At 51.2% G+C, this 12,808-nt stretch overlaps 1 protein-coding gene across 1 annotated transcript in view; it reads left to right on the plus strand.

Annotated features, from left to right (window-relative positions):
* Nucleotides 1-10,602, plus strand: part of FAIM2 (Fas apoptotic inhibitory molecule 2) — a 30,084-nt gene extending 19,482 nt beyond the window's left edge. The window contains exon 12 of the mRNA XM_081596620.1: nucleotides 10,348-10,602. Within this exon, the coding sequence (XP_081452746.1) occupies nucleotides 10,348-10,497 (150 nt within the window). The 3' untranslated portion in view covers nucleotides 10,498-10,602. The remainder of the gene's footprint in view (nucleotides 1-10,347) is intronic.
* The last annotated feature ends 2,206 nt before the right edge of the window (nucleotides 10,603-12,808 follow it).

Genomic DNA, 12,808 nt, shown 5'->3' on the forward strand with positions numbered 1-12,808 from the left:
AAAAACAGGCTTTAATTTCTTCCAACTGAAAAAATAACAACACAAAAAAACCCTTAACTCACATTTCCCTCTAGCCCTCCCCCCCATTTAGAGCAAAGCTTCTTATAAGGGAATCTATGCTGTCTCCAATTCTTCTCCCTTCCTCCCTTCTCTCCACTCCATCATTCTTGTGTGTGCTTAGTCGCTCAGTCGTGTCTGACTCTTTGTGACCCCATGGACTGTAGCCTGCCAGGCTCCTTTGTCCATGGGGATTCTCCAGGCAAGAATACTGGAGTGGGTTGCCATGCCCTCCTCCAGGAGATCTTCCCAACCCAGGGATCGAACCCCGGTCTCCCACATTGCAGGTGGATTCTTTACTGTCTGAGACATCAGGAAAGCCCATGAATACTGGAGTGGGTAGCCTATCCCTTCTCCAGGGGATCTTCCTGACCCAGAAGTCAAATGGGGGTCTCCTGTGTTGTAGGTGGATTCTTTACCGGCTGAGCTACGAAGGAAGCCTGAATTCTCTTTAGTCTCATCAGGGTCCCCAGCAGGCTCCCTGTGACTGAATCCAGTGGTCATTTCTTAGTCCTTATCTTGCTCGACTCTCAGCAGCATTTGGTGGCAGGATGGCAGGCTCGCTCCCAGCCCCAGGCCCCTGCTCCCATGCTTGCCTCTGTCGAGTCCTTCTGATCTTCTCACCACTCCCCATCTCCCCCCCTGCAAGTGTTTGCTTTGTTTACAGTCTTTTGTGCTGAACGTGTTTATACACACACACACACACACACAGGCATGTCCCCAGGTTGCTCCCTTTATTTCTCTCCATCGCACATCTCATCCCCTGACATACTGTATATTCTTCTGGTTTGTTTATTTATTGTCTCCATCCAGCAGAATTTAAGTTCCTTGAAGGAAGGGATTTGGGTCTGGCTGGCTTGTTGCTGCATCCACAGTGTCTAGAATAGTGCGTGGCTGTTCTACCCACAGTGTAGGGGTTCACAGAAGGCACCCCTAGATGTTTGCAGAATGAACAGACTCTGGAGAGGCCAGGTCCAGCTGAGGTGCTGTCAGAGTGAGGCACAGAAAGCATGACTGCACAGCTGATTTAAGCATCAGTCTCCTGTGAGTCACAGGGGAGGAGGAACCACTGCGCCTAATTACCCATTAATGTCTCATTAGGAGAGCGACACTCTGACTCTCCAACAGGCCTCGGTCAGGCGGTCAGGCTCATCCTTCGAGTCATGTAAACAGTGGTCAGGAGCAGTGGCGTCAGTCCCCCAGCCCCAGCCCCTGCCCTCTGTCACCTGGATCAAAGGAAGGAAGACCTGCAGCCTATCCCACGGTGTGGGGAGGGTTGAGGAGGGGCCGCTGGACTCATTCCCCTCCCTCCCTCTCAGTTTCACGTGGATGGAGACACACAGAGGCCCAACCCCATAACAACTAAGGTTCCCGTGCCTTTCCATTAACCTCAACTCAGAAGGTCCTTGATCTCAATCTGATCCTGCTTCCAGCATCACTTCTGTCCTTTGGAATCTGTGGTCCAACCTATCCCCAGAACCAGTGCCCAGCACCCCTGGTCTCTCCATCTGTCCATCCTGCCTTCTCCTGCCCTAGCCTTTGGCGAATTCTCCTCACCGTGAAGGGCGCTCCAAGCACTGCAGCTAGGCAAGGATGTCACTCAGCGATCCCTACCCCTCTTGCTGCCTCGGGGAGGATGTGTGAGAAAAGGGGGAAGAGAAGTGTTAGAGGAGGGCCCAGCCTCCAGTGAGAACTGCTCCAACCCCACCAGGCTGGGCCTTGGAAGGGCTGTGAGAAGCAAAGGGCTTTCTCCTACAGACCTCAGCCCCTCCCCTGAAAGACTGCCATCTTGGATAGCAGGGCCTCCCAGCTGGACTAGGCTGAGATTGGGGAGATGGGGAGCCAAGGTCTCTTAGGGCCGTGGTCTTGCTGGCAGGGATGGGCCCCTCCTAGGCCTCACCCTGACTAGCCTTGGCACATTCTCAAGAGGCTTGGGTTTTTCTCCGTCGCCCTACCCTGTAAACCCCCCTTTGGGCACCGGACTCAAATGCCAGTGGAAGTGGTGAGTCAGTCAGAAGTTTCTGGCCTCAGGGTGGCCCTGTTCTCCTCTCCCTTCTATTGCCCCCTCCTGAAGTGCATTTTTGTAGAAGCTGATGGAAAGCGAGGCAGGGGAGCATGATGGGTGGGCTGGGGTGGTGAGGCAGGGGCAGGGGCTGGGACAGAGCAGGAGAGCTGAGTCAGGGAGAAAGAGAGAGGGAGCGAGCACACAGGGCCTGGACAGCCGCATTCCTGCTGTGCCAGCACCTCTGTACCTACATGACTGTGGGCAGGTGCTCTGCCTCAGAGCTGGTCCTTCTCTGGGGAAGTGAAGTCTCCCAGTCCCTGAAAACATGAAGCCAAGCCCTGATACCTGGGGAGAAACCAGGAATAGGACTTTAGGTGACAGGCCCAATGTGAAGAGAACTCTCTTCTGCCTGTCCCAGCTGGCCAGTTTCAGGACCTCTGGCAACATTCGTTCCTGTGCTTTAAGGAAGATGAGTGAGAAGCCAGATTTGTGAGTAGGACAGAGGCTGGGAGATTAGTTAGGAGGCCACTGCGGTATCCCAGAGTCAAGGACAGGGTGGCCCAGAGCACCTGCGTGGTCAGTACAGGATGCGTCAGGGTCTGATGGTGTCTGGGTGAGTGAAGCTTGGATGGGAAGATGCTTTTTCTGTAGTGGGGCCAGGCCTCCAGTTCTGGGTATTGACTCCTGGCCATTGAGGGGACACTCATAGCCATCTGTCCTCAGTCCCCAGGGAAGACAGAGCACTGGGACCGTGAACACTCAGAGCTGACAGGAACCTTCCTGTGCTGAGACCCAGAGAGAGCACAAGCAGACTTACACACCACATGCCTGCATACCACACACAGGCACACCATACACACGTCACACCATACACCACATATACCACATACACAGCTACACACATCACACACACACACCACTCACATATACACACACCACACACTCACAAATACATACATGCACACCATACACACGTCACACCATACACCACATACACCATATACACACCTACACACATCACACACACACACCACTCACATACACACATACAAACACCACACACACAGGCACACCATACACATGTCACACATATACATCACATATACCACATACACACCTACGCACATCACACATACACACCACATACATACACACATACAAACACCACACACACAGGCACACCATACACATGTCACACATATACACCACATATACCATACACACACCACACACTCACAAATACACACATGCACACCATATACACGTCACACATGTACACCACATATACCACATACATACCTACACACACCACACATATACACATACCACACCCACATGCATACCATACACACATCACACATGTACACCACACATACCACATACACACCTACACACTTCACACACACATACACACCACACTCATGCACACTATATACATGTCACACATATACACCACACATACCACATACACACCTGCACACATCACACATGCACACCACACATATACACAACCACACACACGCACGCCATATATACATCACACATCTATACCACATCTACCACATACACACCCACACACATCACACATCCGTACTACACACATACACACCACACACACATGCACGCTATACACACATCATACATATACATACACCACACATACCACATGCACACCACACACACACACATACCACATATAGTCCACACACACATACACACACCACACACACATGCACACCATACACACGTCACCCATACACACCACACATCACTTACACAAAATATGACATACACACCACAGACACAGACACACCACACGCATGCAGTGTTGGCTGCCAGGCTGGATGAAATGCCCCTTTTTCTGATTCTCAGCTCAGCACTCTTTCTATTCTGTCTCCCTTTCCATTTCACAGATGGAAAGATGGAGGCCTGGAGAGGTTTGTTCCCTCACATCAGGAGGGTCCAGAGAGGCCTTCTCAGCCTCTGTCATCCAGAGGCTGGGCTTCAGGCAGTCTCTTCATCCAGGTCCAACCGGGAATCTGCGTGTCCTGGGGATCTTCCCCAGTCTTTGAGGGGCTCAGGGAAGAGACCCAGTCTGCCCCACTCTACCACTTGCCCTGCTTTTCTTGTGGGGACTGTGGTAGATGCCCTGCCTTCTTCACAGTTAGAGAAACACTTTGAAAAGTAAAAATGGCTACAGAGACCTGAGGCAGGGATATGATTTTCTTTCAGACTTTATTTCATTCAGAATTTGTCAACTCCTTTGCCTCACTGGTTTCCATGAGCCTAAGGGATCTAGTGAGAGAACCTTCTCTGTTCGGCTGCCCGCCCTCTGCCACCACAGCAGCCCTGATACCCCACCTGAGGCCTCATCTGAACCCTGGAGGCCAAATGAATTCCTCAGAGGGCAGGAGGAGGGAGGGTGGATTGACGAGTAATTGCTTCTTCAGGGGGAAAGTACACTTGTGCCCCCCTCCTGGGCCTCACCTCAGTCTCACTTCCTGAGACACTAATCCTCAGAAACCAACGCCCTGCTCAAACCAAGCCCTTCAAACCAACACCCTAACTTGGAGAAGGTGAAGGAAGCCCCCTGCCCCAGGGCTTGCGGACTGAAGGAGGGGTGATTAAGAGTCCCAGTAGGGCTCAGGGCAGGACAGACACATCTACATGGGCCTGAGTGGGGGAGGTGCTTACAGGAGGCCTTCCGGGGAGCTCTCCAGGTGACCACGGGCATCCCAGCAAAACCACAGTCAAGGCCTCACTCATCCTCTTACCACTGTGACCTTTGGGCAAGTTACTTGATCTCTCTGTGCCTGGTTTTTAAAATGGGGCTAATATTAACTGTTTCACAAGGCTGTGGTAATGCTTAATAAGATAATATATGAATGGAAAAAGGAAAACAGCCGAGCACCTGGATCGTGGTAGTTTCTCAGCTACCCTGGGAGCTTTCACTCTTATTGTACATGTTAACCTTGTAGTTCAGAGCCCAGATTTTGGAGCACAGTGTGTGTGTGCATACTAAATTGCTTCAGTTGTATCCAACTCTTTGCAACCGCATGGAGTGTAGCCTGCCAGGCTCCTCTGTCCATGGGATTTCCCAGGCTAGAATACTGGAGTGGGTTGCCATGCCCTCCTCCAGGGAATCTTCCCAACTCAGGGATTGAACCTTTCTCTCTTAAGTCTCCTACATTGGCAGGCGGGCTCTTTACCACTATCGCTCCTTGGGAAACCCTTGGAGCAGAGTAACTGGGTTCAAATCCATTCTCTGCAACATTTAAGCTGTGTGGATTGATTGAGTCATGTCACTCTCTGTACTTCTGTTTCCTTATCCATAAAATTCAGATAATAGTTCCCACCTCATAGCTTGTGACTTGTAAGTGAATCGATACATGCAAAGCACCAAGAAAGTGCCTGGCATGTCATCAGTGAACAATAATATTACCTGTTAGTAGTTGTCAGTTGCCCAAGGTCAGAGGCAAGCTTTGAACTCAGGTCTATGGGACTCCCCAGTCCATGTTCTTGAGCTCTGTTACATGCACACCCTTCCTCTTTCACTTGCCTTCTCACATTGCTCCCCTCTTGTCCAGACCCTGTCAGACCCTCTTCCTTTGGTAATGGTGGCCCACCTGAAGGTGCTCCCCAGGACTACAGCATGCAAAGGTCATCTGTACTGTTTAAAAAAAAAAAAAAAAAACAGAACTGCTCTTTTATTTAAATATTCATTTATTTCTTCGGCTGCACTGGGTCTCAGGTATGGCATGTGAACTCTTAGTTGCAGCATGTGAGATCTAGTTTCCTGACCAGGGATTGAACCTGGGCCCCCTGCCTTGGGAGCTCAGAGTCTTAGCCACTGCACCACGAGGGAAGTTCCCTGTGCTGTTTAAACTTTTAACACCCAAGTCACTGAAGACAAGAGAAGTATCTTCTATGGGACTGAAGCAGATCTCCACTCAGCTGCCCCTTCCCTGTCCTATATCCCAACCGAAGGCATAAGGGCTTAAAGCTGGCAGTTAGTCTCTTTTCTCTGGAATCCTCAGAGCCCAGTATCACCCGTTAGTCCAGAAAGTGGGGAGCAGGCAGGCCCAGCGCTCCCTGCATCCCCTCAGGTATTCCACTGGGCTCTTAGCCATGAACTTTGGGTACACTTTTCTTCCCACCTCTTCCATCCTTTTACACACACACACACACATACACACACACCATGTCAAAGTGATGTCACACAGTGGAAAGAGAATGGGATCGACTGTCCTCTCAGCTGTGTGAAGTGGGTGAGGCATGTACATTCTCAGGGCCTCAGTCTCCTCAGTTCCATGATAGAGATGATTATGCAATATCTGCCCCAGGGGCTTGTGGTGAGAATTAAATGAGAGGGTTCATGAACTCTTCTTTTGTGTTACTTTAACCCTTCTTTTAAAATTTTCTAATATACAGTGTGTGTGTGCGTGCTGTCACTCGGTCATGTCCAACTCTTTGCAACCCCATGGACTGTAACCCACCAGGCTTCTCTGTCCCTGGGATTCTCCAGGCAAGAATATTAAGTGGGTTGCCATGCCCTTCTCCAGGGGATTTTTCAAACCCAGGGATTGGATACATTTATTCATATATTTCATTTTTTTTAAAACCTTAAATAATATATATAAAGCAAATGTCATCAGGCCATATCCTTCCCTGCCTTCCCAGTGGTAACTGCTGTGGTTAATTGTCTCTCCTTCCAGACCTTTCTATATGCATTTTATAGATATATGCTAGGTAGCTTCTATGTCATAGGTTTTTTGTTAGGTAAAGGGGCTCACGTGATATGGATTTTTCTGTCAGTTGTTCATTTCTCGTAATAGATATTATCAGAGATATTTCTGTCTCAGCACAGTTGATAGAGTTTGGGGTTGTTTCCAGGGTTTCTCTGTTAGAAGCAATGCTGCCTCGAACAGCTTTGAGTGTGTTGCTGGCATTTCTGTGGGATGGACATGGTCCGCATATTATTTTTAATGCTGATTCAACCCATTGTAACCCAAGCTTTTTGTATCCAGTGCCTGTTCGTTGGTGGCTCTGAGCTGCCCTTTCCATGGCATGGCTCCCTCAGAGCCTCTCCAGCTCACCTCCAGGAGGGCAGCAGACACAAGCCTGGGCGCCACAGGGTCAGGCCGACTGTGTGGCCTGGGGGGGCCCTGGCCAGGTCCAGCCCTGACCAGTAGGGTGAACCAGAAAAGTCTGCCTTTGTCTTCTCTGCCATCTGCACATGCCTCCTCCCTCCCTGCAAGCCCACCCCACCCCCACCATCTCTTTCAGAATGTAGGAGACAGGTAATCTGGTTCCAGCTGGATAAGTGGCCATCAGCAAGTCACTGACCTGCTCTGAGCCTCCCTTCCTCCTATGTAAAATAGTGATAATACTATCCACCTCCTAGGGTGAACTGGGCAAGTGAGATAATGGACTAGTGTGTGAAGACTGCTCAGCTGTAAGTTAATAGCACCCCCATCCTGCTCCTACCCCTGACAGCTGTGTCCCTCCTGCAGGGTCTTATATCCAGCTGGCTCGCAACTCAAGCACCTGCTGTCATTTTAGGTGTTAGCGGGCAACTGAGTGGTTAGCTCTCAACTGAGATCTTGGCTGTCAGCTAAGGTGCTAACTATAACCAAGATACCTGCTGTCAGCCAAGGTGTTAGTTAACAGTGCTCATCACCCAGGGGGACTATCAAGTTACTTTCCCCTAAGCGCATCCATGCTCATAGTATAATCTCTGATCATGTCTTTTGCTCTCATTAGATGGTCAGTGCTTTGAAGGCAATTCCCTGTAGCATAGTAGATACTCAGTAAATATTGTTGGGAATAAATGAATGGAAACCCTTCAGCTGTCTCAACAGGCATGAGGTTGCAGTGGTGGGTGGTACTGGGCTGTGGAGTGGAAATTTGGAGCAAACTCTCCCACATAGCCCACGAAGATCAGCATCCATGACCATGTGCCAAAGGCAGGGACAGAATCCATTTCATCCCTCTCTTCTCTAAGAGAAGGGCTTCCCTGGTGGCTCAGACAGTAAAGAATCTGCCCACAATGCAGGAGACCCGGATTCGATCCCTGGGTCAGGAAGATCCCCAGAGAAAGGAGTGGCAACCTACTCCAGTATTCTTGCTTGGAGAATTCCATGGGATAGAGGAGACTGGTGGGCTACAGTCTATGGGGTCACAAAGAGTAAGACACAACTGAGTGACTAATACTTTTCTCCAAGAGAAAAGCCAGCTGGCTGTTCTAGGAGGCTCCTTGGAGAGCACCCCCCCACCCCTCCAACAGGGTCAGGTTCAAGCCTTCTTGGTTGAGAGATTTGATTTCATTAGCTCACCCAGGGGTGACCAGGCTCTGGGAAATCAACAAGCAAGCAATGATTGGTAAGCCAGATTGGCAGTTTATTAACTTGTGCTGGCAGTCGTGACCACTGAGCAGCCTGTAGCATTTGAGTCAGCCCCTCTCCTTGCTTGTTCTCCCTACACAAGGAAGCTTTACCTGGGAATCCAAATTGAAAAGAAGAGCAGAGTAGAATGGAGTGAAATGACACTAAAGAATAATAAGTTGATGCCACATACACTGTCAGACATCAACCCTCAAAACCACACCATCATTACCATCCCATTTTGCAGATGAGAACACTGAGGTCAAGTGGGGGATGGCTCTGAGGTATTAAAGCCCAAACCTAGGTGTTCCGACTCCAGTCCTGTGTTCTTGTGCCTTGAACGTGTCCCCCTCAGCCCTGGCTGTGATTCTGTTTGCCTGCTGCGAAGGCCACCCAGCTTCCCCTGGAGACAGTTCTGCCTCCTTGATGAGTGGCAGGAGACACCTGCGTCTCAGCACAGCGTACACATGTTCTCAAGAGGGCACCTCTCCTTCTGCAGACAATAACAGTAAATCCACACTAATAGCCACTATTCATTAAGTGCTTACCAGGTGTTAGGCACCTCGCCAGGTGCCTCGCACACATTATCTCACTCTCACAACCACCTTAGGAGGTGAGCACACTGATCTCCCTTCTGCCGAGTTGGACTCAACGGCTCAGAGCGACTGAATAGCCTGGCCCAGAGCCCCAGAGTGAGTGAGTGGCGAAACTGAGACTGGAATTCAAGCCGGTCTGACTCTCAAGCCCATACTTGCAATCACCCCCACCTCCCCGCCCTCAAGGGTGACATGCTTTGATGTCCCACAGGCTGGAGCTGCTCCCTGTTGGAGCCTCTGGCCCCTGGGCTCCGGCCTCTCTCTGTCTGTCCCTTTGCTCCACTTCTCCCCATGGTGAATTCCTCATTCTTCACACCACCACGCTCACCTCCAGGGCTTCCCCAGGCCAGCTTCATCTAGCAAACCCCTACTCATCCTGCAAGCCCCAGGTAGAGTCACTTCTCCTGGGTCACCTTTCTCCTGCCCAATCAGCCCTAATTATGGCATTTCCGAGGTCATGTGGTAATCATCCGTAAGTGCCCACCACTAAGTGGTGAGACCCTGAAAGCAGGCATGGCATGGTGTTCCTCGTGGTCTCTGCAGTTCTGAGCAGCTTGCTGGGGCTCTTGGGGGAGCCTGATTCCTGGCAGAAGACACAATAACCCTGGGTACGGCCCATAAACCACAGAGCAGAACGGTTCTAGGAGGGGGCTCTGGAGTCAGCCTGCTTGGGTTCAGATCGTGGCTTTGCCACTTCCCAGCTGTGTAACCTTGGTTATGTACTGAACATCTCTAGGCCTTGGTTTCCTCTAGGAAAGGTAGAATCCTTACTGGATACTGATATTATTAGGATGAAGTAGGTAATGTCTGTAAAGCACAGAACAAGTGCCTGTTCCCTGCTCGCTGTTACATGGAGCATTTATTTGTCCTCTAAGAGTAGGCCCCTGAGGGGAATGGCAAGAAGACTATGCTTCAGCTTTAAGGTCCCCTCCTCTAGGAAGCCTTCCTTGACACCTGACACACTCACATAGGTCAGGTTCCTGTTATCAGCCCCTAGTGGCACTTTGGGTTTCTCTTTGGTTATTCATCATACTAACAATTACTTACCCACTAAACTCTGAGCTCTGTGAGGTCAGGGATCTTGTCTGTCTTGCTCTTTGCCACATCGGTGCCTGGCACATAGTAGGTGCTCAGTAAATAGGTGTCGAATTAGGGATGGAAGGTATTGGGAAAGTTCACAGGAGGATCACTGGGCAGCCAGGCCACAGGTGATAACAATATTGGGGGTGGGCCTGGGTGGGTCAGTGGTCAGTGTCACAGCAACCAGACATTCTGACCTCTCATTCTCTCTTCCTCTTTCCCTCAGTTCCTGGCATTTGACACCCAGTTGCTGATGGGTAGCCGACGCCACTCGTTGAGCCCCGAAGAGTATATTTTTGGAGCCCTCAACATTTACCTAGACATCATCTATATCTTCACCTTCTTCCTGCAGCTTTTTGGCACCAACCGGGAATGAGGAGCCCTTCCCACCCACTCCTTCCTTCAGAGAATGCCCTCTTGCTGGTCCTCTGACCCTCCCTGTGCTCCTGCAAGCCGAAATATAAAGCTAGCTGCCAGCCCAGCCTTTGGCCAACCCGCTCACTGTCCTCAGCCCCACCCTCTGCAGCTTGTACCCATGCCACCAGGGGCCCTGTGGAACCCGGTCATACTGTCCCCTGTGTCGCCCCTTCCCCCAGTTATCTCCCCGAAACTGGGACCATCGAGACTGGAGGCCCTTCTGGGTTTGAGGAGCCAAGGGATGCATGGGAGAAGCCCAGCAGGATTTCAGATGTGGGAAAGAGGCCCCAGGAAGCCCAGCTGAAGCCTGCAACCTCACCGTGATTTCTCCTAGGGCCTCCCACAGTGTGGGACCCTGGGGCACACTGTCCTGTGCCCAACCCCTGCCTCCTCTCCCTCCTTCCAGTTTAGGCTTTGACATTCTGTAAGGAAGTAGTGGGGAGGACAACTAGGAGACAAGATGTGGGTGCTCTGCACAGAGGCAGGGGTACTGGGTAAATAGTATGGCTGTCCCAGGCTGCCCAGCCTCTCTCAGCTCTGGGACCAGGGGCTTGTTTTAGGCTTTTGAGCCCTGGGGCAGAAGAGAGGGGCAGGAAGTCAGTACCATCTGTGCTTGCCTTGATCTACCCTCCTGGGTCACAACACAGCACTGCTAGGGCAGGAGGTGGGTGTAGGGGGGCCCTGCTCCTAAGTGGAGACCTGTCCTGAGATTCCAAGGGAGCAAGCAGCCAACCAACTGGGCTCTGCAGCATCGCTGACTCTCCCAGACCTGCATCCTCCTGGGAGATGTGGCAGGACTGACTGACGCCCTTTCACTGTCTTCTCTTAAATCCCCAGCCTGCTCCCACAGGCCTGAGGCTGAGTAAGGGCTTGGGCCATGGAAGACTGGGTGTTCTGGGAAAAGGAGACTTATTCTAGCTGCTGAGCCATCGGTCCCCCCGACCCAGGAGGAAATCGACCCCTGCCTCCAACACTTCCCCAAGGCCTTTCTGCCCATCTTACTTCCAAAACCTCCCTCATCCACTGCCAGTTGCTGGCTTATCCCCAGCCGGGCCTCCTGAGGCCTCCACTGGCAGTGCCCATGTCCCTACTCCTAGCTTCTCTGACCACTCAGTTCAGAGGTCCAGGCCATTCCACTCCTATCTCCTCATCTCTCCAATTTGGAAACCGTCCAGCTGATGTTAATAACCAGGGCAAGTCCCTCCAGCTGGTCCCATGTGATGGGATCGGGTCTCCTTATCAGCCTCCAGGCAGCTGAGATCTCAGGCAGAGTGTGTGCGTCAGCCACCAGCCCCCTGCAGGTCTGCTGGAGAGTGGACCAGGGGGCCACACCTGGGGGAAGTGTGCAAGCTGCCTTGGCTAGTGGCTAACTCAGCCAGTGGAAAGTTACTGGGTGGAGTCAGGGAGGTTCAGAGTGGATACCTGGACCCTTCCTTGACCGCTCCCTCCAGAGTTGCCTCTTTCCCCACATGCCAGTGGCTCTCTTTGCCCCTAGGGAGGGTAACTAGGTATGTTATCTACATATTCCCAACCCCTCCCTCTCCATCCTTCTTATGTCCAACTTGTAAGAAATATTGTAGAAGCATTTGAAGCTTTGTTCCATCTTGGATGTGAGGAGAGAGGGAATCAAGAATGGATGGTGGTGGTGTTGGTATGTGAAACAGAGGTAACTGAGAGCATGGGTGGGATGCTCCCTGTGTGCTGTCTAAATTAACCCGTTACAGCGATCCTGCAAAGGAAGTATTCTGCACATGCCCATGGCACAGAGGAGAGCTGAGGTGATGGAGAGGTTTGATCCAAGATCCTACAGCTAACAGACTGGATGGCGGCTGGAATGAGACTGAGTGGTCAGGTCCTGACAGCTCAGTGGAGTTTGTGGTCCTGAGTACCACCCCTGGCCTTCCATCTCCCCCCTCCTCCGCTACCACCACCGGATTTTGTACTCTGTAGTTTCCAACTTCTAGACACAAGCTGGGAAGAAGAATTCTGCTTCCTCATTGCCAAGGGGCTCATGGTATTAAGCAAGTGATTCTTGCTAACTATGATTCAGTTTTTCTCTCAGCAAAATGGAAGACCGTGGCCAGAGTACCACAGGGAGAGGCACCAGAACACTTATTTGCACTGACTTTTTTATCACCTCTCCTCTGAGGTCCCCTTGATTCCTCTTCTGATTTCTAGTTTACATTCTAGAGGGGTTATCTCCTCCACCCCTTGCCCTGTAATTTTCAGCCTGGGCCTTGGTCATACTTCCCAGAATCCACTGATCCAAG

The sequence above is a fragment of the Giraffa tippelskirchi genome, chromosome 4, assembly GCF_054371585.1.
Source record: "Giraffa tippelskirchi isolate mGirTip1 chromosome 4, T2T-mGirTip1v1.2.pri, whole genome shotgun sequence".
Classification (NCBI taxonomy): domain Eukaryota; kingdom Metazoa; phylum Chordata; class Mammalia; order Artiodactyla; family Giraffidae; genus Giraffa; species Giraffa tippelskirchi.